The sequence below is a fragment of the Vespa mandarinia genome, chromosome 23 (assembly GCF_050613455.1).
Source record: "Vespa mandarinia isolate Hongniang chromosome 23, ASM5061345v1, whole genome shotgun sequence".
NCBI lineage: Eukaryota > Metazoa > Arthropoda > Insecta > Hymenoptera > Vespidae > Vespa > Vespa mandarinia.
Genome location: NC_140832.1, coordinates 422,626 through 448,343, shown reverse-complemented (window position 1 = coordinate 448,343; position 25,718 = coordinate 422,626). Strand labels below are relative to the sequence as shown.

At 26.8% G+C, this 25,718-nt stretch overlaps 5 protein-coding genes across 12 annotated transcripts; 3 read left to right on the top strand and 2 right to left on the bottom strand.

The window, feature by feature from the left end:
- The first annotated feature begins 71 nt into the window (after positions 1 to 71).
- On the top strand, positions 72 to 11,899 carry LOC118450011 (dynein axonemal heavy chain 7). 2 transcript variants are annotated; one of them, XM_085663713.1, is made up of 2 exons: positions 72 to 522; positions 644 to 11,899. In XM_085663713.1, the coding sequence occupies exon 2, from the start codon at positions 1,199 to 1,201 to the stop codon at positions 11,897 to 11,899; it is 10,701 nt and encodes a 3,566-aa protein (XP_085519839.1). In that variant the 5' UTR covers positions 72 to 522; positions 644 to 1,198. The 2 variants fall into 2 exon arrangements, with proteins under 2 accessions (XP_085519839.1, XP_085519838.1); XM_085663712.1 differs by having other exon boundaries at positions 72 to 5,643; positions 6,220 to 11,899.
- A 277-nt stretch (positions 11,900 to 12,176) lies between these two features.
- Positions 12,177 to 14,526, top strand: LOC118450050 (NSFL1 cofactor p47). 2 transcript variants are annotated; one of them, XM_035885432.2, is made up of 5 exons: positions 12,177 to 12,430; positions 12,807 to 13,239; positions 13,459 to 13,744; positions 13,831 to 14,034; positions 14,192 to 14,526. In XM_035885432.2, exons 1-5 carry the CDS (start codon positions 12,329 to 12,331, stop codon positions 14,319 to 14,321), a joined length of 1,155 nt encoding a protein of 384 aa, XP_035741325.1. In that variant the 5' UTR covers positions 12,177 to 12,328; the 3' UTR covers positions 14,322 to 14,526. The 2 variants fall into 2 exon arrangements, with proteins under 2 accessions (XP_035741325.1, XP_085519856.1); XM_085663730.1 differs by having other exon boundaries at positions 13,831 to 14,088; positions 14,192 to 14,332.
- A 142-nt stretch (positions 14,527 to 14,668) lies between these two features.
- LOC118450051 (uncharacterized) lies at positions 14,669 to 16,741 on the bottom strand. Its single transcript, XM_035885433.2, has 2 exons — positions 16,528 to 16,741; positions 14,669 to 16,456 (listed from the first exon to the last, which is right to left on the bottom strand). Exon 2 carries the CDS (start codon positions 16,313 to 16,315, stop codon positions 15,020 to 15,022), a length of 1,296 nt encoding a protein of 431 aa, XP_035741326.1. The 5' UTR covers positions 16,316 to 16,456; positions 16,528 to 16,741; the 3' UTR covers positions 14,669 to 15,019.
- Positions 16,742 to 17,071: 330 nt separating this feature from the next.
- Positions 17,072 to 21,027, bottom strand: CPSF2 (cleavage and polyadenylation specificity factor subunit 2). Of its 4 annotated transcripts, none has more exons than XM_035885484.2 (11): positions 20,897 to 21,027; positions 19,899 to 20,094; positions 19,641 to 19,800; positions 19,210 to 19,561; positions 18,819 to 19,129; positions 18,490 to 18,749; positions 18,215 to 18,400; positions 17,760 to 18,129; positions 17,493 to 17,681; positions 17,274 to 17,411; positions 17,072 to 17,202 (listed from the first exon to the last, which is right to left on the bottom strand). In XM_035885484.2, the coding sequence occupies exons 2-11, from the start codon at positions 20,045 to 20,047 to the stop codon at positions 17,110 to 17,112; spliced, it is 2,208 nt and encodes a 735-aa protein (XP_035741377.1). In that variant the 5' UTR covers positions 20,048 to 20,094; positions 20,897 to 21,027; the 3' UTR covers positions 17,072 to 17,109. The 4 variants fall into 4 exon arrangements, with proteins under 4 accessions (XP_035741377.1, XP_035741374.1, XP_035741378.1 ...); XM_035885481.2 differs by lacking the exon at positions 20,897 to 21,027 and adding an exon at positions 20,649 to 20,791; XM_035885485.2 differs by lacking the exon at positions 20,897 to 21,027 and adding an exon at positions 20,412 to 20,427.
- On the top strand, positions 20,970 to 25,646 carry Atg14 (autophagy related protein 14). Of its 3 annotated transcripts, none has more exons than XM_035885489.2 (9): positions 20,970 to 21,169; positions 21,424 to 21,529; positions 21,663 to 21,744; positions 21,842 to 22,079; positions 22,155 to 22,327; positions 22,403 to 22,556; positions 22,649 to 22,825; positions 22,911 to 23,040; positions 23,106 to 25,646. In XM_035885489.2, the coding sequence occupies exons 1-9, from the start codon at positions 20,970 to 20,972 to the stop codon at positions 23,268 to 23,270; spliced, it is 1,425 nt and encodes a 474-aa protein (XP_035741382.1). In that variant the 3' UTR covers positions 23,271 to 25,646. The 3 variants fall into 3 exon arrangements, with proteins under 3 accessions (XP_035741382.1, XP_035741380.1, XP_035741379.1); XM_035885487.2 differs by having other exon boundaries at positions 22,152 to 22,327; XM_035885486.2 differs by having other exon boundaries at positions 22,143 to 22,327.
- Positions 25,647 to 25,718: the final 72 nt, after the last annotated feature.

Below are 25,718 nucleotides of genomic sequence, written 5' to 3'. Positions count from 1 at the left end.
TCATATATGCAGACTGCATACATATATGGTCTACATATATATGCCTCAATCTGTATGTACGTTTTCAATCAATTTGCGCAACTTTCATGTAACGTCACAACATGGTGACTTTATTTGGCAGTACTTTCTTTCAGTTTATATCTCGAATAAATAAGAATGTAATAAAATAAAAAAAAAAAAAAAATAAAATAAAACGAGCAAATTTTTATTCATTAATTAAATTTTATTTATTTTATCGTTTAGTCATGAACTTAATAGTAAGAATGTAAAATGGAATGTTGTGGAAAAGAGGGGTTGTATCTATGGTAACAAAACAATGGTTATATTTTATCCAATATTTGTAACTAGTGTTACAGAGTTTTGAATTATGGATTCTTTTCCTAAAAAATTTAAAAACGACATATTAGTTTTAATACCAAAAAAACATAGAAAAAAATATTCTAAGCTAATCAGTCGTATTTTTCATGAAATTGAAATTACATATATGAAAGAAAAACAAAGTTTAGGAAGTAAAAATGCTGTGTACGTTGAGAAGGATCATTGTCAAAAATTAATAACTAATTTTGACAGTTATAAATTATACAAAGACAAATTTATAAAAAATCGTAGTATTCTTATGAAAAAATATTTTCTTTCTCATCAGATAATAAGAAATATCGTTGAAACAGCACAGTTGAAACTTCCAAAAATTATTTGTGATCTTAAGAAATATCAACATTATAAAATTATAACCTTATCTCAATTGCAAAGTATGTGTGTCAAGGAAATTAATAGGAATGCTTTATTTATAACAAATACTTTTTATAATGAAACATATAAAGCTGTAATAAATGCAAAAACATTAAAAAATATGCCTATAAAACGTTTAATACATTTTTTACAGTGTGTAACAAATGTCTTTTCACAGCAAATTATATTAATAATGATAAAGTCAATTGATAATATAATAAATCTTATGGAGAGTAAATATAGCTGACCAAAAATCGAAATTAAGCTTATATATGAAAACAATCAGATTATTTTAAAACCAAATGCAAAAGATTTATTTTATACATTCCATGATATTCTTTCAAATATTGAAAATGTTGCTCAAGAATTGATTCCATTTGAAAAATATTTCAACATAAATACGAATCATGAATATATTAAAATAAAATTACCAGAATGGTTTGTTAAAAGTTCTTATAATAAATTACAAATGAGACTGGAAAATATGCTTAGACCAATAATGAATGATCTTACTACTATTATTAATCAATTTGGTATTATATGTGATGGTACAAATGTAAAAGAAACAATTCAATTATTAATTTCACAAAAGTTAGATTTTGATGTCTGTCTAGCTGAAATAAAAAAATATAGTATGCATCGTGATGTTGCAAAATCAATGGTAACAAACGTGTATTATGATATAGGTCAATTAAATCAAGAACCTGTAAAAGAAGCATTAATAAAATATTGCTCTGAAATAATAGACATACTTACAAAGGAATTGCTAAACTATCATCTAACATACAATCAACTTATTTGTTCTGAATTTGAAAATCTTAAAGCAAAAGCTTTAAATGTACCCAAAGATGCAAAGAGATTAACTAAATTAATTGATTATATGTTGCATGATTCAAAAATCTTGGTAAAGGAATTAAAAGAAAGAATACATAAATCAACAAAAATGTTAAGTATTATTTTAGAAATAACTACATTAACAGATGATCATATGAGAATATATAAAGACACTATCAGATGGTTGAATCTAATAGAACCCATATTTGCACAAAGCAATATTATATGTGAGGCAATTAAAAGTGATTTTGAAGATGATCTCCAAAAGCGTATAAATACTTTAAATGTTGAAGTAGATAATCTCTTTCCATCTCTTATGATTTTAGATAATATGGATGATATTAAGAAAGTTGAAGAATATTCTGAACATTATGATGATCTTATCAGAAAAGTCAAAGAAATAGAGGATCAAGTTATTACAATTAATGCAGAAGAATCGTCTTTTAAATTTCCAGAGACTGAATTTCCAAGAGTAGTTGAATTAAAAGAGATAGTTAATCCATTTTATTGTCTTGTTAATGTTATTCGTCAATGGCAGAGAGATAATTCTATATGGTTGAATGGACCTTTTGAGTACTTGAATCCTGATGTGATTAAGGAAAAGACTTTATATTATTTTATAAAAATTACAGAGATGAATAAACAATTCAAGTCGCGAATTAAAATGGATGTTACATCAAATAAATCATTTAAGTTTTCTGGAATCACAGATGATCCAGACCCTATGCAACAACCTGCTCCACTGAAACTATCATGGCAAGCACTTAATGATATCCAACAATTTAAAGTATATTTGCCACTTGTTATGTGCGTATGTAATCCTGCACTCAAGGAACAACATTGGAAAGAAATGTCTATTATATCACAATTTGATCTTACCCCAAATGCTGGAACAACACTTCAGAAAATTATTAATTTTAATCTGATAGAAGATATAAAGAAATATGAAATCATAAGTACAAAGGCTACTAAAGAACTTTATCTTTATCAACAATTGTTAGAAATGCAACAAATGTGGTATACAATTTCATTTGAAATAATTTATAGCGACAAGACCAAATTGTTTGTATTTAAAAAGCAAGATGATATAGACAGTCTTCTTGAAGATCATTTCTTAAAAATAGAAGAAATCAGAGCATCTCACTTTGTTGAATCTATATTCTCACCTCTTAAAGATTTTCATTTTTCTCTCAAAAAGATACAAGAAATAATAATACTTTGGTTTGACATACAGAAATATAAAATTTCTGTAAGTTCAATATTTCAGTGCCAAGCAATAGAAACTTATTTTTTCCAAGAAAATTCTTTATATAGAGAAGTGAATAAAACATTGGAAAATATTCAAAACAGAATTTCAGAAAATGCTACTTTTCATACCATACAGAATGATTCTGATGTATTAAATAATTTACACGATGCAAATATTAAAATGGATCAAATAATGAAAAGTCTTCATAATTATTTAGATGGCAAAAGATTAGACTTCGAAAGATTCTTTTTTCTATCAAATATAGAAATTCAAAATATATTATTTGAATCAGATAATACTGATAAATTGCAGTTATGTTTACAAAAGTGTTTTCCTGGTATCAAAAAATTAAAATTTGATAAAACTTGTAATATCTATTCCATTTTGGGAGACTGCAATGAGAGTCTTCAACTTAATACAAATATTACAATATTAAATGGTGAAGAAAAATGGTTATGTACTTTACAAAAGGTATTAAAAGATACAATTTATGAGAATTTACAAGAATGTTATTTGCATTTTGAAGAAAAGAATGTATGTGATTGGATTAAAAATGTACCAAGTATGGTAATAATTTGTATTTCTCATATTTATTGGACCTCTCTGGTTCAAAGTTGTTACTTACCTTTTAACTTATTATTATTAAAAACAGTTTACAAAAAGTATTCTGAATTATTTACCTGCTTATCTGATCAAGTTAAAAATAATATAATGCATCAAGAAAGAAAACTTTTAATGTCATTAATAATTATAACTGCTAATTATGAAGAAATTATTAAATTATTATTAGAAAACAATGTTAATTCTTCTACTGACTTTAACTGGTTTGCACAAATGCGTTATTACTGGACTGAAAGTGATATAAAAATTTCATTATGTAATGCTACAGTAAATTACGGCTATGAGTATAATTATTATCAACAACATTTAGTGAGTACACCATTAACTGATAGATGTCTTCGTACATTAATGGAAGCTTACAGCTATCATTTATATGGAGCTATTATTGGATCAGTGGCAACTGGCAAAACAGAAACTATTAAGTATTTAATAAATTCTCTTGCAATGCCTTATTACATATTAAACATGAATGAAAGATTTACTTACAAATCTATACTATATGTGCTGAAAGGACTTATTTCTTGTGGAACATGGATTTGTTTTAAAAACTTTGATAAATTGGAGTTAAGTGTACTATCTGCAATTACACAAACAATCGAGAATGTTCATCAAGTAACATCAACGAATTTGAAATCTGTAATGTTTGAAGGAACCAAATTAAATTTAAATTCAAATGGAAATATTTGCATTATTACGAATGTGCAACATACTAAATATTATGAATTACCGGATGATTTGAAAATACTTTTTCGCAAAATTTCTATGATAAAACCAGATCTCAATCAAATAATAGAAATAGAACTTTTAGCATCTGGTTTTTGCAATGGAAGAGAGCTCGCAACAAAACTGATTGTAATTTATAAATTGTTATCAGAACAATTATTAGATAGACCACATTATAAATTTAACATGTGCTCAATGAAAACAATTATTAAGACTGCAAGGATGTTAAAAATTCATTTTCAAACAGAAGACGAAAATGTTTTATTGCTACGTTCAGTAATTGATATAATTTTACCTTTATTATATAGTGAAGATATAATAATTTTCCAAAATATAATACATAGTATATTTCCTTGCATTAAGTTACCATCTCTCAATAATGATACAGTTTTAATGGCTTTAGAAAATGTATGCAAATCAAGATCTTTGCATTTTCATGAAATACTGAAATTAAAATGTTTACAAATATTTGAATTAATGCATATTCAACATGCTCTTATACTTGTTGGTGGTCCACTTACAGGAAAAACAGAAATGTTACAGATTCTTGCAGATACTTTTTTATTATTACATAAATGGAAAGATAATAATGGTGCAGAAGTTACGCTAGAGATTATAAATCCAGGAGTCATTAACAGCAATCAATTATTTGGTCAGTACAAGAGAGAATTGAGTTTATGGGAGGATGGTTTATGTTCTAAAATATTCCGTATTTTTGCAACAAATACTTCATCAGATAAAAAGTGGTTGATATTTGATGGATCCTTGAATGATGTATGGGTTGAAAATTTGTATACTGTAATAGATAGCAATAAAATGCTTCATTTAATTTCTGGAGAAAGGATTTTGATGACAAAAACAATGTCTATAATATTTGAAACTGTAGATTTGGCAAATGTATCTCCAGTTATTGTATCACATTGTGGTATGATTTACATTGAACCACAATCTATTGGATGGAAATCATATATATTATCTCATATAAGTAAAAATCAAATGTATAATAAGTACGAAAAAGTAATGTATTCATTATTAAACTGGTCATTAGAGGCTTGTCTTCAGTTCGTACATTTGAATTGCACAATGACAATAAATGTAGGAGAATTACATCTTGTGACATCAACATTAAATTTATTTGAAATGTATTTACTAGAGGCTTGTAATGAACAGTTAGAAAGAAAAGAAAATTTAGATCATTTTGTCATATGGTCACAAATAGCTTTAATATTATCTTTAGTATGGGTACTTGGAGGAAATTCATGCACAGCTTTTCAAATAAAATTTAATGAATTCTGTATTGCACTTTGGAATGATGCTCACAATAAATATCCACGTCCAGAAGAAATTAAGCACTATGATATTGTTTTGCCTACTGAAGGATTGATACAAGATAATTTATATATTTTTAAAGGTGTAGGTAATTGGAAACATTACAATGATTTATTGAAAGGTGAAACAATAACAGATATGTGCAATTTTGATCAAAAGTACGTTCCAACTCTTAATTCTATTAAGTATAGTCATTTATTTCTTACACATATCAAGTATTGCAAGCCTTTTCTTATTTGCAGTAATACTACAACAGGTAAAACTGTTCTTTTAGAGAACTTGTTAAAAAATAAATTATCAAAGCACAAATATTCAACAAATACATTTAATTTTTCTTCTCTTATAACTGCAGAAAAAGCAAAGTATTTATTTTTATCATATTTAAGTAGAATTAAAAGAAAATACTATGCTTTACCAAAAGATAAATATTGTATAAACTTGATAGATGATTTAAATCTAAATACTGATACAAATATGGATTCAAAGTCTGTACTAGAATTAATACGACAATATTTTAATTATGGGTATTGGTATGACACAAAAATGCTTGAAAAAATCTTCATTACCAATATTAACTTTTTATTAACAATAACTACTGGTCATGACAAACATAGTATTTGTCCTAGATTTATGCGACATTTTAATGTTTACACATTTCCTGAACTTACGACAGATAACATATATAAAATATTTTCTAATATGCTTTTAACTAATTTAAAAAATAATCTTTTTAGCACAGATGTATTAAATAATGTAACAAGTATAACGAATGCTACAATTGATGTCTACAACTCAATATCCAACATCTTGCGTCCAATACCTGCCAAAGTGCAGTATTTATTTAATATCAGAGATATATACAGAGTGATAAGTGGTTGTAGTCTTATCCAAAAAGAATCGGTAGATACAAAAATTATATTCATTCGTTTGTGGGTACATGAAACGCTGCGTGTATTCGGTGATCGTATTTTAGACGATGATGATAAAGAGATTTTATATCAAAGTATAAAAGAATCTGTGAAAAAATATTTTAAAGATTCGTTTGAGTCTGCTTTTGATCATTTGTCCAAATTTGAGGATAACAAAATTACAAAAGATAGTTTAAAATACCTTCTATTTGGTAATTTTATGGAATCCGAGAAAACTTCACCAAAGTATAAAAAATATGAAGAAATAAGTTCTTTAGAAATATTGAAAGATACAATTATATCTTATATGAAGGATTATAATAATACCAATAATGAAAAAATTGATATTGTAATAACACAACAAATTTTGATAAATCTAGTACAAGTTTGTAGAATATTGGCAATGCCCGGTGGAAGTGTAATAATTATTTCTACCGTTAGATCTGGTAAAAGATCAATAACTAAACTTGCTAGTTATATACAACTGGACCAAAAATTTTTTGAGCCTACTTCGGATTCATATTATAATCTTAATATTTGGAGAGAAGATTTAAAAGAAATATTACGTACATGTGGAGAATCTCAAAAAGATTGTACATTTTATCTTACAGATAGACAGATGAAGAATATCTTCCTTCAAGATATTAATAGTTTATTAAACACTGGTGAAATACCTGACTTATTTTCAAGTGAAGAAAAACTTAATATCATAGCAGCAACACGTATACATGCTCAAAAAGGTGATTCAAATGCAGAAATGGATATATCTGCTGTAATGGATTATTTTATACAGCAATGTAAAAATAATTTACATTTTGTACTTGGCTTTAGTCCAATCAATAATACAATGAGAAGATATTTTTATTTATATCCTAATTTAATTAAATACTGTACAATAAATTGTTATGATACATGGCCAGAGGATGCTCTTGTTGAAATAGCTAGAATTCATATAGAAACCACACATATTCCAGATAATATAAAAGATAGTGTAATAAAAGCTTGCATAAATTTTCATAATGATGCAAAAATGAATAGCTTAATGTACTTAAAGGATAATGGAATACCAATGTATGTTACAAACTCAGCTTTTTTACATATTGTAAAGTTATATACACATTTAATGACTAAGAAGCAGGAACAAATTATTACTACCAGAAATAGATATATGATAGGTTTAGAGCAACTTGAAATAGCAGCAAAACAAGTAGAAAAAATGAGTATGACATTAACAATTCTAAAACCTGAATTAGAACTATCTGCTGAAAGAACTATAAAGACAATGAGAGAAGTTGAAAATGAAAATTTAACTGTAGAGAAAGCTACAATCCTTATAAAAAAAGAAGAAGGAATTGCCAATAAAAAGGCAGATATTGCTGGAGCTCTCAAATCTGAATGTGAAGCTGATCTTGCAGTAGCTATTCCTATTCTTGAAGATGCTGTTTTAGCTTTAAATACATTAAAACCAACTGACATTACTTTAGTCAAAGCTATGAAAAATCCTCCTGATACTGTAAAGTTAGTGATGGCTGCTGTTTGTGTTATGTTAGGCATAACACCAGATCGAATCGTTGATTCTATTAGTGGAAAAAAAATTACAGATTATTGGGGTCCAAGTAAACGTATTTTAGGAGATATGAATTTTTTACAAAATTTGAAAGATTATAATAAAGATAATATACCACCTACTGTTATACAAATTGTTAAAAATGTTTACATGACTGATAAAAATTTTGTACCTCATATTGTTGCTAAAGCATCAAGTGCTGCAGAAGGACTTTGTAAATGGGTAAGAGCAATGGTGTCTTATAATGAAATTGCTAAAGTAGTAGCTCCAAAAAAAGAGAAATTAGCAGCAGCTCAGAAAGAATGTGATGAAGCAGAAGCATTTTTAAATGAAAAACGTCGAACTCTTTCGAATTTAAATATAAAATTGGCTACTCTGAACAATAGCCTCCAAGATACTTTACAGAAAAAATTAAAATTAGAAGAAGAAGTAAGTAACTGTACAAAGAAATTGCAAAAAGCAGAAAGTTTGATTGCAAGTCTCGGAAGTGAAAAAGAACGTTGGTTACAATTTGTATGTAATCTTCAATTAAATTATGATAATTTGGCTGGGGATATGATACTTTCTTCTGGGATAATAGCTTACATGGCTCCATATAACATCAAATATAGAGATAAAATGATAGAGAAGTGGATTAAGCTTCTACAAATTTTAAAATTACCATATTCTAAATCTTATGATTTTGTGAATATACTTGGAGTGGAATTTGAAATAAGTTCATGGTATCTTAATGGCTTATCTAAAAACAGATTTTCCACAGAGAATGCTATTATTATGGAGAATTCAAAATTATGGCCTTTATTCATTGATACTCAGAATCAAGCTAATAATTGGATTAAAGAAATAGAGAAAAAGAATGGTCTTAAAGTTATAAAATTCACAGATTCTGACTACATGTCCATCATACAGTATAATATTGAAAATGGTAATCCAATTTTGTTAGAAAATATTGAAGAAGAACTTGAAGTTGCTATAGATTCACTTTTGTTAAAAAATATTTATAAAAATGGCGATGATTGGTATTTAAAAATTGGTCGAACTATTATCAAATACTCACTCAATTTTAGATTGTATGTCACAACAAGATTATCTAATCCACATTATTTACCTCATGTATATAATAAACTTATTGTAATAGATTTTTCACTTTCTTGTGAAGCTCTTCAAGATAAACTTTTAGATATAATTATTGGAAAGGAAAGATTAGAACTTCAAGAACAATTTGAGAATATTTGGATAGAAGATGCTATCAATAGGGAAGCTCTTAAATCACAAGAAGATAAAATTTTAAGTACATTATCATCTACTAGTGTAAATATTATAGAAGATGAAAAAGCTATACAAATATTGGATTCTTCTAAGACACTTTCTTTGCAAATAATAAGAAAACAAGAACAAGCTGAAGTGATGAAAAATAAAATAAATATGGTTCGAAGTACTTATATGCAATATACTAAATTTTGTGCTGGATTATTTACAACACTTAATTCATTATCAAATTTAAATCATATGTATCGCTTTTCATTCAAATGGTTTATCCAATTATTTACACGATCCATCCAAGGATCAAACAAAAATATTCCTCTTGAGAAACGATTGAAATTATTAAAATTTTCATTTACACAAAATCTTCATTCAAGTGTCTGTAGATCTTTGTTTGAGAAACACAAACTCGTTTATTCGTTTTTACTGTGTTCTAAAATTTTATTAGACAATAAGCAAACAACAGAAAAAGAAATTAATTTCTTTTCTGTCACAGATATAGAGTATCCTAATTTTTCAAATTTATATAAAGCACCAGTTTGGTTACCAACAAAGTTGTGGAACAAAATTTGTTATATAAATGATAACTTACCTAATTTTCATGGTCTTGTACAGGATATTTCTTCTAATGATATAGCTTGGAAAATATATTGGACCTCAGATCATTTAGAAACTCGAACATTACCAGATCCATGGAATAAAACGTTAGGCCCATTTCAAAATTTAATATTAGCTAAAATTACAGAGCCAGATAAGATCATTTATCATATAATATATTTTGTGGAGAATTATCTGGGAAAAATGTTTAATTACTCATCTCAATATACAATGTCACAATCGTATGCAGAATCTAGTTGCCTTCATCCGCTTTTATTTATTTTACCAAGCTACTCTTTGCCTCTTTCTTTTCTTTCTGCTTACGCAAGTACCATTGGCTATTCATCAAAATATATTTCTCTTTCTATGAAAGACACACAGCAAAAAAAAGCAGAAATGCTTATTAAAAAAGCACAAAAAGATGGTGGATGGGTATTTCTTCAAAATTGTCATCTTGCTGTTCCATGGTTATTTCAATTAGAAAAAATTTGTGAAAATTTTAATGCATCAAACACATGTTTAACTTTTCGATTATGGCTATCTAGTTATTCTATTAATGAATTCCCTATAAGTATTTTACAAAACAGTATAAAGTTAACATTAGATGATCCAATAAATATTAAAGGAAATTTATTGAGATCTTTTCAATCAAAGTCTATAAAGAATAAAAATATTTTTGATTGCTGTCCTGGAAAAGAAAAAATATTTACAAAATTTCTCTATGAACTATGTTTCTTCCATATAGTTATCAAGGAAAAAAATAACTTTGGGCTACAGGGTTGGAATATTCCATATGATTTTGATTATTCCGATTTTGAAACATCCATTTTGCAATTACAAGATTTAATAAACAAGTATGAGCATGTACCAATTGAAGCAATATCATATTTTATTAGTGAATGTAATTATGGTGGAAAAATCATGAACAAATTTGATCAAAGATGTATGAATTATCTTTTAAATTATTATTGCAATGATAATATAACATATTCACAATACTTCTTTTCTAACAATTCAAAATATCTATTGCCTCGAAAATGTGAATATAATGAGATAATAAAACATATACAAAATATGTCAATAGATCATTCTGCTGAAGTATTTGGAACGGATGAAAATGCTATTGCTATAAGAGATGCTAAAGAAACTGCAGAATTTCTTACATATATGTCTTTAATGAGTTCTGTGATCCCATCAAAAACCGATGAATTTATAGAACCAGATAAACTAACTATTATCGATAACATTGAAGCCGAAATATCAAATATATGCATCGTTGAAAATGTAGAAAAAATTTATCATTCTACACTTTCAAATCCATTGAATATTGTTTTAATATATGAAATTGAATTAATTAATAAAACATTAATTGAAATGGAAAGAACATTGGCAGATTTGAGATCAGCATTTAATGGTGACATTATATTAAGCAATCATTTGGAAGAATTATGGAAATTAATATACAATGGCCAAATTCCATATATCTGGAAAAAAATATCCAATAATATGGAAGCTATAAACCTTTCTGAATTTATTAGTTATTTATTAAAGAAAAGAAACTTTATCAAAGATTGGATTAAAAATGAGCGTCCTTATTTGATACATTTTGGTGCATTATCGTATTGCAAAATGTTTCTTTCCGTATCAAAACTTATGTTTTCGAGAAAACATAATGTTCCTATTAAAAAGATTTACTCGGCTTTCAAAATATTGGCAATTTATGAACCATCTAAAATTGAACAAAGATTTAATGATAATTTTTTCATTTACGGATTATATTTAATCGGTGCACAATGGGATTCGCAAAAAATGACATTAACAAATAGTGTACCTGGTACGTATCGTTACGAAATGCCCATCATTTGTCTTAAATTTGTCACAAAAGAAATAATATTAGAAAACGTGTATAAATGTCCTGTGTACACTATTTGCATGGAAAATGACATTAAAAAATCAAATGCGAATTTTACACATTCCGATCAAATACAAAGTTTGCATATTCATATTATGACTATACCTTTAAAAACCAACATATGCGTTGCACATTGGATAAGACGTGGTACAGCATTGTATCGTTAAATTTAGTAATTTCTAATGTAAATTAATTATAATCGTAAATTGTATCGAAATTCACTGAAATGAACAAACGAATACTCTTTAAGAAAATCACATATAAATATATACAATATCAATAATTTTTTAAATGTAGTAAAATCTTAAAAATTATCTATAATAAATTTGTAAAACGTTATTTAAAAAAAAAAATAATGTAAAAGTATGCGATATGATGAAGTTGAAATTTCAAATATTTTGCAAATTTTGTCCGCGCGGTAACATCCGGTTCACGTTTATCTAGACAAAAGGAATGACAGTAGCAGTTTAAGGCCGAGAAAAAAAATTTTGTTGTTAGATCTGCAGAATTCATAGAGCGAAATTAAATAGAGATACATCGATCGACAAGAAAGGAAGCAGTCATACATTGTGTGAGTGATTTAATAATCGTATATCATGCCGAACCACGACGAGTTGGTTTCGCAATTTACAGATGTAACTGGTGTTGAACCAGAAAGAGCACAATTTTACCTTGAGTCATCTGCTTGGCAGCTCGAGGTGAGATTGCATTTTTTCTTGTAAATTTTGTCTCGGACTATTTAATATTATTTATCATATTACGTTGCTTATATATCTATAACAATTTCATATAACCTTCAATCTATAACTTTGAATATTACTCAAATTTATAGATACAATTTTAATAAAAAGTGGTTTTATATCTGTATTCTTTATTATTTTTGTTTTATTCGAAAATTATCAATAACATAATAAATTCTTAAGAAAAACGATCGTATAAAGATACTTTTAGTAAATATAATTGTCATATTTTTTATTAATATTATTTAATATCCTTTGTTGTACATATGTAGTTAACAACAAAACTTAAATTTTCTTTTTAATTTACATCTGATGTTGTACAATACGATTATAGGTTGCACTTGCAAGCTTTTATGAAACCGATGAGCCTCCTACATTGGTAAATGAATCTGTCGAAAGTGCCGTACAAGAAGATATAGAAGATAGTTCAAAGAATATAGTGAAACATAAAGAAGCTAGCACAATGGATAAAAATACAGCTAAAAATAAATCCAAACCAAAACCAAAATTTAGTACAATAAGTGATTTACAAAATAGAGATAGTAGTTCGGAAGAAGAAGAAGGACAAGCCTTCTATGCTGGTGGATCTGAACACAGTGGTCAACAGGTACTTGGTCCAGGGAAAAAAAATGATATCATAAGCGATATGTTTAAATCGTGTCAAGAACAATCTATTTCTATAGAACCTAGAACAAGTGGACAACAAAGACCAAATACATTCAGTGGTACTGGTTATAAATTAGGACAAACTAATTCAGATACAGAAGGTATATACAAATTTTCTGTGCATATACATGTGCATATATAAAACTAATCTACTTTATTATGTACAAATTATATGAATTATCTGTTACTTTGTATAAATAATATTTCATCTCTTTGTGGTATTAATTAATTAATACAATTTAACATTATATATCATTAATACTTCAGTAAAAAATATGAGAAGTAAATGAATAATTTTTAAACATAAAATGTATTTTCAGTTGTGTCAGGAGCACAGTCCAATCAACAGTCTAATACTGGTCTTATTACTCTGAAATTATGGCGCGATGGTTTTACTATAAACGATCGTGAAATTCGCCCATATAGTGATCCAGAAAATAGAGAATTTTTAGCTGCTATCAAGCGAGGAGAAATTCCTGCAGAAATTCGACAAGAAGTTCAAGATGCAGAATTACGACTAGATATGGAAGATCATCATCATGAAGAATATGTTCCTCCAAAAACAAAAGTTAAAGCTTTTACTGGGAAAGGGCATATGTTGGGAAGGTATCACATATTTCTTTTTATAATTAATAATTAGCAATAACATTTAGTAATACAATAAAATACATATTTACATCAAATATTTACAGTCCATCTCCAGCTACTGTTGGTATGACAATTCCAACTGATCCAGCAGATCAAGCAGCCAATGAATCACAAGCAAAAAAGCAATTAAATTTAGATACAGCTAAACCGATCACTACAATACAAATTCGACTTGCAGATGGAAGTAGTGTACGAGCGCAATTCAATTTAACTCATACCATAAGTGACCTCAGAAGATATATAACAACGTATCCTTTAATATTGTATATATGACTGATATAACGTTGTACGTGAGCGTGCGCGTATGTGTAATATTTAATATATATATACTTAAAATGCAGCTCTATAAAAAAAGAACATGCTTTTAGATAAAAAATACATTTTCCTTTACTATTGTACTTTTAGTATGAGGCCTCAATATGCCATGAGAGACTTCAGTTTATTAACTATGTATCCAACCAAGGAATTAACAGAGGATAAAACAATTGAAGAAACGGGTTTAAAAAATGCAACCATAATGCAACGACTAAAATAAGCTTTCCTATGACTTTAGTTAATAAAATTCAGAAAATAACTAGGTGGTAAAAAATATATATATATGCACATGCATAAAAACAAAATTTCTTTATATTTTCATTCATAAAATAGTGAGATCAATTAATTTTGCTCCAAAACTTATGTCATTATAATCATATTATTTAAAAAAAAAAAATATAATCTCATGCTGTATTAAACATAGTTTTATATAAAAATTAACAAAAGGAATTGTAAGAAGCATTCATTAAAATATGCATATAGTGTCCAATTAAAATAAGAAATATAAATTTACAAAAGATTTATCCTTATAAACGTATATTTATATAAACATTAAACTTTTTACAACTATGGTACATATTTATAGTATACTTTACACTTTAGTTGGATTTATGTAATAAATTTATGTTTAACAAAATTTGCTTATAAATTGTAATTATTTAAATGAATACATACTTTTTATATCAGATATTCTTAATTCATATAGCAATATAAAAGTAACTAATGATACTATTATGATACTATTAAGTAACTAATGATACTAAAAAGATAATTTAATAATTAAATGTCCAATTTTTTTGGCGATAGATTTAGTATAAATCTAATAAAAAAAAAAAAAAGAAAAAAATTAATTGTATATAAAAATATATAAGCAAAAAACCGATGACAATATCAAAAAAAATTTATTTCATTTTTCCTCTAATGGCTGATAAATTTTGTAAAAATCGGCGAGTTTCTTATGTCCTTTGAAAATCTTGGAATAGAAGTATTAAAGATGTTAACTTTTTGAATCTTCTTAACATCATTACAAGTCTTATAATTATGTACAAGAATCAAGTCTTTAGCCATTTTTTGAGTGTATACATTATTTTTTGATAATACCTCATGTGGCTTTGATATGAAAATAGGATAATGATCTGTAAGATCTGTATCAAATTGTATTTTTCTATACATGATTAATGTAAAGTTTGTAGAAAGAGTATTATCTAGTTCTTTTGTACAAAATGTCAAACTATTCAATTTATAACGATCTGCTAATAATTTCGATGATTTATAATCAGCTAATAAGTCTACAACTGAATGATGATAATTTAATGCTATATATTCTTGCCAGGATAAAATAGCAATATACATAATTTTATTATATGTTCGGTGCAAACAATCTGCTTCTATGATATCTCTTATAATATTAGCATCAAGTCTACTAAAAGGAAAATTCCATGGTACTGTTATGTATGCAAACTTTGATTGTGGAACATTTCTTATAGATAATTCCTTTAAACGATTATTCAACATATTTGCAATACCAAAATCATATGCTATAAAATTATTTATACCTATTAATTCATGAAAACTTAAAAAAGTGATCATATCAATTTCATGCATAGGTTTCAATAATGGTGGTATTATACAAACTGTTATATCATTGTTATTTAAATTTTGTGGTTGTGTCACAACAGACAAGATAGGAGCATTAGTACCATCTTTATCAAATTCTGTAAAGAATGACACCCCAACTGGTAATTTATTTCCTGTATATGCACAAATTAAGTAATATCCATTATATCCTGCTTTTTCTTCTTCGTTCGCAAAATATGGAGTATTACTGATTACAATGTACTTATAATTTCCTATAAATGGTTTTGTTTCATGTTCAAAATATATTATACATTGTAAATTTGATATAGCATTTTTTTTACTAAAACTTATTGCATGAACTTTATTATTTCTTAAATTGTATGCAGAATATACATACAAATCGTCATTTAATCTTTGCCAAGATGAAGCAGGTTCATCTAATTTTATATTATGCTCTATGAATGATACATTATTGTTTATGCAATTTGTGCTGATTTGTTTTTGATTTGGTTTACCAAAATAGTTGAAAACTTCTAAGACATATCTTAACTTATTATATTCATGTCTATAGAACAATAATGATATTAAACTTACAATAGCGATTATAGCTAATGCAGCTTGATAATATTTTCTCATTTTTCTGTTTTGTGTATGATTAATAATGCTTTTCAATTTAAAGAAACTCCAAAATCACTTATGATTATTTGATCTTTTAGTTTATCATTCCTTGTTGACATTTTCTCTCGTGATAATTAGAGGTTATATACAAACATAACACTGTAACAAATTATTTTACTTGCAAAAATTATAATATAATAATTCTTTTGTATTAAATTGATTCCAATTACCGTAACAAACGAAGCTTAATTCTTTGCTTTTGGTAGACTCATTTTTTTCTATTTAAAAATCTATATTATTCACTAGGTTTGATTTTGATTGAGAATATAATTTCGTATAGCGAACTTATTTATCTTATCTAAAAAGATCTACAATAAATATTTTATAATCAATTGTTATCACATTTATTTTATTATATTTTTAATTTAATACTATTATTTACGAATGTTTCATTTATTAAAACACGTCATGATTAGTTAACTTACAACCAATAGTAGCAGCACAATATTTTCAAATTTAAAAAATAATAATTTTACATTATATTATTTGATTTCTTACAAATATGTCCATTTATTATAAATAAAATTATATATTACTGTAATTAAATAGTCTACATAAAAAAATCAATGAAAATTGTAATATAGAGAATACAAAAGTTATATATATTAAAGATGTATAGGAATATATATAATATTGTGTACTTTCAAAGAAAATATTTGTTAAATAATCTAAAATATTAGTTTAGGTAAGAAATTCTGTATTTATTATTATAAATATTCTGAATCAATTAATTTTATTTACACAAATCATATTTATACAATCGCATATTGCTCATACAGCAGTTCACGTACTTTATAATATTCCTCAGAAATACAACCTTCTAATATAACTTTTCCTGCTTCATGCTGAAACAGATAATTATTATCACACGTTAATAGGCCTACAAATATTTCTATAAACAATTTTTAATACAAACCCTTCTGACAGCGATGGTATTATTACAACACCATAAAACTCCTCCACTAAATTCTGATGGAATGTTACTTCTATTTAAAACTTGCTTAAAGTCTGATAATTTTAGTTCATTTATAAATGTAGTTTGATGTCCAGGAACCTAGACGTATATTATAAATATTGTAATGCATCTTGATATATGTTCACTTATTTATGTAATTGTATTTGTTTAATTTTATACCTCATTTAGCAGTAAAGGTTCAAGTGTAAGTATTTTATCACTATTCTCTTCCAACTGTTCGTTTTCTGCTACAGCATCTCGACAAACTGGATCGCGAGCTGTGATCATAGCATCTACCCATGCAACCTCTGAATCACCTTTCCCTTTTGAAAAATTTAATCCGCTTACTAAAGCATCTGTCAAACGAACCTGAGTAGAAAAAAATTATTTTAATATAATAATAAATTATTCAATTAAAACTTGAAAGAAAATCATTTCAAGTTTTACTTGATATATATGAGTTTCGGTTGTAGCGTCTAATGTTTCTCCTCTCGCAGGTGTGAAAACACGAGCACCGGCGCTTTGTGCTTGTTGTGCTAAAATTTCTGTGTCTTTTTTGGATCCTCTAACAAGAACAACTCGTCGTGGCCTTAATTGTGCTAGGATTTTTTGTAGAGATTCTCCATCTGATCTTCCTTCAAAATCTATGTACGTGACAGATGCATTAACTGTCATTGTACGCATAACTTGTACGCATTTGGTTGGAATATCAGTGGGTACCTCTGGATGATGTATGGCTTCTTCTTGTTTTGTCTCTACATTTTCCTTATTATCTTCTACCTCTGGTATGGTTTCTGCTATCTTATAATCTTCTGGTCTATAATGAAGGAAAGTGAGTACAGAACAATCTATTATTATAATACAATCCTTTTTAAATATAATTTTGTACAGAACTATCTTACCTTATAATTTCACCGTATTCATCTATCTTTATTTTTTCTTCGATAAATGGAAACATAGGATGTTGTTTTTTATTTTGTTTAAAAAACCCAGGCTTACTTTCTTGTTTAACCAACAAATCGTGTTTTCCTCTTCCACCTCCTACTTCTATTTCGTCCTCAGATTCTGAACTAACATCTGCAGTTTCCCTGATATAACAATTCGTAAAAGTTTTGAAAAAAAATTATTTAGTAATAAATAGTAGATAATTATATAAAAGATATTAATTTTAACGTACATTTGTTCCTGTTTCATTTGTTCCTGTTTTATTCTTTCTTTTTTTAAATATTCTTCTAATTCTATACCCTCTAATTTGATGCGTTTTTTTACTTCTAAAGAAATATTTCTGTTTCCTCCTTTTTCTACTAAATCTCTGGCAAGTGTTCCTGGAGATGTTCTACTTGTTAATATAATGCTATTTTGTGGATTACTACACCACTGGAGAAAAAGTTCCCGTGAAAAACCACATTCCATATCCGGAGTACTTGCAAGTACAACCTAAAATTCATTATCAAAAATTAGAAGCATTTTATTTTTCTTTAAACAAAATATTTTGTTATATTGTACCTTTGGGCTTGGTACTTGATTTAATTCAGCCATACTATGGCAAAGTTGTAAATGTTTGAATTGAAATGGATTATTTCTAGCACCTTCGAAACTTCTCATAAGCTTGTCGCTCATCCATTCTATTTGAGATTTTGCAAATTCAACAACATTGTAACTAACATTATTCAAAAGTGCCAATGAATAAGCAAGTAGACCGGATTCTTTATTGCGCCATAATTGATCCAACATGTGTGCTAGTTCTAAAACTCGTCCAGCAGTATCCACGCTGACAAGAACATTTCCACCACCTCTTAACGTTTGTAAGATATTTGCTTAGAGCAAGAGAAAAAGGAATAACAAAATAATTAACAATAATGTTAAGAGAGAATGTGTTATCATGATAATGACTTACTCATTAATTTTTCATCCCTAGTTCTACGTCTAGCTTGTTGATACGTGGCATTAAAAGCATCTGTTATAAGTAATGATGGTCTTTGTAGTCTTTCCAATTCACATCCATTTAAATGACGTTCTTTCTTATGATTGAAATCAACAGCATATATTATATCTTCTTCCCCTACTTTAACAATCTTCCAAATTGTTCCACCAATCATGTGTCCAGCAGGTAAAGGTGTTAAAGTAACACCATAACCTTTACCTTTCATCGATATGCTTTGATTATACTTTAATTGCACAATTTTATCAAATGCAGCATCTACGTCGTCAAGAGTAAATAAATCAAAGTCTTCCATATTATGGCGAGACTAAAATAAACATAATATTTTAATGTATCATGCATAGTGAGCTAAATTATTTATGTATACTTTTGTGAAAGAATAATACCTGATACATATCATACATAAACATTTGTCCCATTTTGTAAACAGGTATTGTAGCATATATAGGACAATTCAAACCACATTTTCCTACTAAATACGGCAGTGCACCTAGATGCAATGGATCTGGATATGAAAGCAAAACTGCATCTATTTGATTAACATGTCTAAGGAATCAATATAAATAAATTAAATCTTTAGATGATACAAAAGATATATTAATATTAATCTCAAATAACATCTATATATATTATGGATTTTGTACCTTTTTAACTCTCTTATAAAATCTTGATCAAAATTTTCATCCCACCCACAATCAAGTAATATTCTTAATTCATCAACTTGTAATATATAACAAGGTGGAGATTCATCCATTGCTCCAGATATGGCATGAAGTTTTATAATTGATGTCATTTTGATTCTCTATTTAAATTATTTCTAGATATTTAATAATCCCTCATCTGAAACAAATTTTTCATTAAAATAGATCTTCAATTTATTGGTTAATTTGATCATTGTATGAAAAATTACATTTATATGTAGATATACGTGAGAAAATGATTAAAAATATATATAAATAAATGTCAATTTTTAATATAAATCTATAAATTCATATGAATAACAATTTATCATTGAAAATATATCTGAAATACGATGCACAAGCGATTTATGAGACATTTCATTGGAGAATGCGCGGGCAGAATCTGCGCAAAGGTTATTACAATTTCATTTTGTATACGCTAATATACACGAATTTTTATCATCAAAAATTATATACCACGGCTAATTGTTATTAATCAATTATAATTATTGTCGCAGTATTTTTTATAAAATTCAACAATAACAAAGGTATAGATACATTTAATTGATTATTTCGGAAGTAAAATACAAAAAGTAAGGTATCACTGATGTAATTGTAATGAAATAAAAAATTTGGTATATATATTTTGTTTGATATATAAATAATAATTAATATTTTATATTATATTATAAAGGAAATGAGAACTTTAATTACGTATGTAATTTATTCCGTTTTCATGTATATAAGGACATTTATGTAAATAGAATCATTACTGCGAAATACCAATGAAATACGTAAGTCAAAATTTATGTTGACTTTTGTTACTATTCGATACTTAAATAGTTAATTACGCGTAAATTAGAAGTCAAATTAAGTGCCTCGTCATATATATTAAATAAAAGTTAAAAAAGCAATATTATTTGATAGGTCAAATATCACAATGTGGCGCGGTTTAACATTACAAGTAAATATTGGATCAGCTGATGAGTGACAACAGACAGACGAAGTCCGCGTTCATGGTTCTGGTTTTTGGTTATGGCGACAAGCAGTTCAGACGGTTCTTGTAACGCTCCTGCAGATTTTCATCTTTCCTCTGAATTAGAAGACGTTTCCAATCGTTTAACCGTTAATTTATTAAAGTGTCCACTGTGCCATAATAGTCGACGAATTTTTTATTGTCGACAATGTATTCAAAATGGAGATTTCATTCATTTAAATGCTGTTTACTCGGAACGGTATATATACATATTACTATTTCTGATTATATCTTTCTAATTATATTTTTCTATTATAAAAATTAAATTATTTAACTTTTAGTCAAAATATTAAGATTATCTATAAGATACAAGAGGTCTTGTTAAATTTTTTATAAGAATGAAAGATATTAATTGAATATACTTGTACGTGTCCAGACTACTTGTATAAAATTAGAAAAATACTTAATGACTAAAATAGTAGTATGATAGTATATAAATTTCTCTTTATTTAGTTTTGCAGATAAGCAACTACGATTATTTCGTTTGAAAGCTGCCAGGGCTCAACTTGAAGAAAAATGCGTGAAGGCTCTTGAAAAACATAAACAGAAGGATAAATTGGTATTAACAAAATATATTTTATAAGAATATTGTAAGAGATTAAATATTCATGACTTGAATTGATGCTTGCTATTTTTTATTTTATTATTTTATATTGTTGTAATGTGTTATATATTTTGCATCTTTTGTACAGATATGCGATATAAATGTTTGTAAAGAAAGAATTAGACTTCTACAATTATTAGTTCATGAAACCAGACAAAGTATAAACAGAGGTATGCTTCTATAACTATTAATTGTATTTATTATTTTTGCATGCAAAATTTAATTTGATATATTAATATCTTTTATATTAATTTCAATCCACGATAGGTAATCAACGTTTAAATGTTCTGAAAGATGTGAATTCTCAGTTGGCTTTAAGAATTCCTAGACATGAAGAAAGAATTGAAAGGTTACATAAATTGGCCAATACAATGCGTTTGAAACAAGAGAAACATAAAGATGCAGTAGATCGAAAACGACAACAATTAAAGAAAGTTATTAGAATTGCTGCTAAACAATTGATTCAATATATATTTCCACTTTCACAGGTGCAATCCAACAGAAGGTAAACTTCATGTTAGAATAATAAAATTTATAATGATTATGATATGTATTAACATAATTACAGTTTATGTAGTAGTGAAGAAGATGTAAATGCAGATGTGGTTACTTGTGCATTAGCAGATGCATCAGGAACATCATATGTAAGAGGTAGATGGATTAATGATGCAGAAAATGCTTCAGAAGTACAACATCGTATAATTGCTCCAACATTACCAGGATCAGGCGATTATAGTGCTTATTCTTTATGGGGTAATTATCTTAAATATCAATTTATCTAAAAATATTTATCAGAAGTTGTTATCTATTATTTTATTTGTCTTTTAGTTGCTGCAAATAAAGATGGCGTGCCTGGTACAAATAAAGAACCATTGCACAATCCAGCATACAATATCAGTGCTGCTTTAACTTTTGCCACTCAACTTGTCAATATCATAGCATATTATGTAAATGTAAGATTACCTTACAAACTTGGTTATGGGTAAGTGATGAGCTATATAATAATTTGTCAGATTTATTTATTGATTTACAATATGCACACGTAGTAAAATATTATAACTAATATATTTTTAGAGAATTTTGTGGCAATGAAATGTCGGATCAGAAATTTGCTAGAAAGGTAGCAAGGCTTAACAGTAATGTTCTACATTTATGCTTTACACAAAATACAGATATTGCAGTGCTTCATCCAATGCACACTTTACAAAATCTAATGCACTTACTCAATACTGAAATCAGTGATCTTGGAAGGTACAATGATATATCTAATACTTTATATCAGAAAAAAAATATATATAATTATTTATAATGACAGTAAATATCTATTGTTACATAGGATCGGTCCAATGGAAGTTGATCCCAATGTAATAGCACAATTGTATAGTCAGTTAGTTCCTGACTTGGAAAACAGTGATGATTCTGCTTCTGATGAGGAAGAAGATGCTTTTAATTGGGAATGGGAAGCAGTAAGTCACACCAATTTTCCTAAAATTTTATTAATGTCTGAATAAATTTTTCATGTTCTTTAAAGGTCCCAAATGTCGCATGTCCTGAAATGACAGTTCCCATTCCTGGATCCTTGGTTAATCAACAATCTTCTAGTATGCAAGTGAACCAGAGCGTCGCTGGAGGCTTGGTAACGAGTGCCGCAGCTAGTATTGCCTCTATTTGGCGTGGTTGGACAACCAATAAATAGACTGCTTTTTTTTACTGATACACTTCTTTTTATACAAATTTTAATTAAATACTTCAATATGTATGTACATATTGAAATATATATCCTTTAGAAATGCTTTAAGGTGTATGTCTTATAAAAATATCATTTATCTTTTACGTAAAATGTTTGTTCTGTTAGATGTAATTTTTCAAATTAAAAATAGTTCGTATATAGACAAAAATTTTTTAAATCCTATGCGATATTAAAGAATTTTAGTTAATGATACAAATTGTTTTACTATGTTAAAACTATGTTATGATTGAAGTCTGAAGGGTTGTAAACGTATTTTTATTGCTATCTATAAGATTCTCGATACATTTCAGACAACATCGTTAGGCACTACCGGAAGTATAGTAAAGAATGCATACTAGATGGTGTGCTGTAAGACGGAAGTAGGACGAAAAAAAAAATAAATATATATTTGACTTATTTTTTGAATGCACAACCTATAGCGAGAAACGTTGCTTAACTAGCATGCTGTATTCTGATATATTATAATACATTGTTTTTTAATTATTTTCTTACAATTTAATATCGCAACATATGTGAATTTATGACTGCCTTATTAGTGATTACTGTTTTTTTGCAGTACTTTGTGATTACTTTGTCTTAAAATGTTTAAGATAGATCACGCTTCCTTAAATGCAATATGGTATTAATATCTTTATTTATAAAATTATAGAGAAGTTATGTGATTAGTATGTTCTTGACTATGAATGTTTTAAATAATTTCAAGGGACATATCATAAAATAATTTATGTTTTCTTGAAATTTATAATTATTTCATAAACTTTACAAATTACTTAAAATATTTATATCTTTCTTTTTGGCACATTTGTAAGTAAACCAATGTGCTCACAAAAAAGTTGATAATATTAATTAAACTAACTTATTCTTATATATTGTATTACTATTACAACCCTTATAGCATTCAAATATTGTATTATATAAGTCGTTATATACATTCTAAAAGTATACTGATAATTTGTTCGAAAACTAAAAAATCAAAAACATACAATCTATTGAAATTTCATGCGTGACTGAAGAATGTTATTGTAAATAAAACTTATTCACACAAATTACAATTACTGCTGTATTGGCTGTATACACATGTGCGTGTGTATATACTTATCAAATTGTTAAGAATATACTATGTAAATGACTAATATTCCATTCGTAGTTTACAGCACAATATATACGATATAATAAGAAATATGATAAAATCACAATTTGTGCACATAAATATAGTGCAGTGGTACCAAACAGGGCGATTTAGATAAATTATTAAGTATCAGAGAGTAAAATTATTTTTGTACGTAAAAACAGAAAATTTCATTTCTCAAATTCATTGTCATATTTGCCTTATACTTAATTTTATAAAAAGTAAATAAAGTCATTTATTTAATTAGCTCATTTATTTAATTGCTTTATTAATTTATATAGTACTTATAAAGCTGAATAGAGCTAAGAATTGTTTACTGTTACGCAAATAATTAGTAATATATTTATTTTTAATTTACAATTGCTGCTTAAAATTAATATAGAGTAGATTGAAAAATAAAAATGATATGTAATAGCTAAATAAATCGAAAATGTTATAATAGATGCACATACATACACACATATTTGCAAAATATGTTATTGTAGACTATTTGAGCAATTGAAATTTGGTAACATTAAGGCAAATGTGGCAATTCTAAGGAATCTTTGAACATAGAAACTAATTAATTAGTGTAATAAATGGAAATTCAAAATTATAGAAATATATAATGGTATCATAAATTTTTTGAAACGAATTAAAATGCATTATGTAGATATTGCTAAGTAAAGATTTAACTATATTTGTACAATATAGCACAAAATTGTATGTATATAAATTAATAAGGATATTTTTTTTTTATTTAATTATTAATATTTATAATATCAAATATCAGTAAATATATATTGAACTTGATAGAGTGTTTTCATCAAGAACAAACTCAGTATAGAGAATTACAAGATACATTTCAACATGTGTCTAAACAGCTAAAATATTTAATAAATAATATATAAACAGGAATGTGTGTGTGAATGATTTATATTAATTAACATGGCTGTTTTTCTGGAAAATGTGTCATTGTGATATATTTCTATTAAATAAATCAGGATTTGTTTTTACTATTTATTTTTGATACTTTTTTTTTTATAAGTTTTTACTACTTATCTTTTTATTATTTTATATATAATATTGACAAATGCTTAATTATTTTTTTCTCAGTATATATTATAAAGTTTGTTAAAGTACTTGGGTACAATAATATTGTGTATTCATCCTTAAGAAGATGAGGAATAAGTAAACATTAATGAAAGCACTGGATTAATGGCGAACAATATTTATTTTTTATGACGCTGAAATATTGCTTTAGACGTATGAAAATAGTATATGTG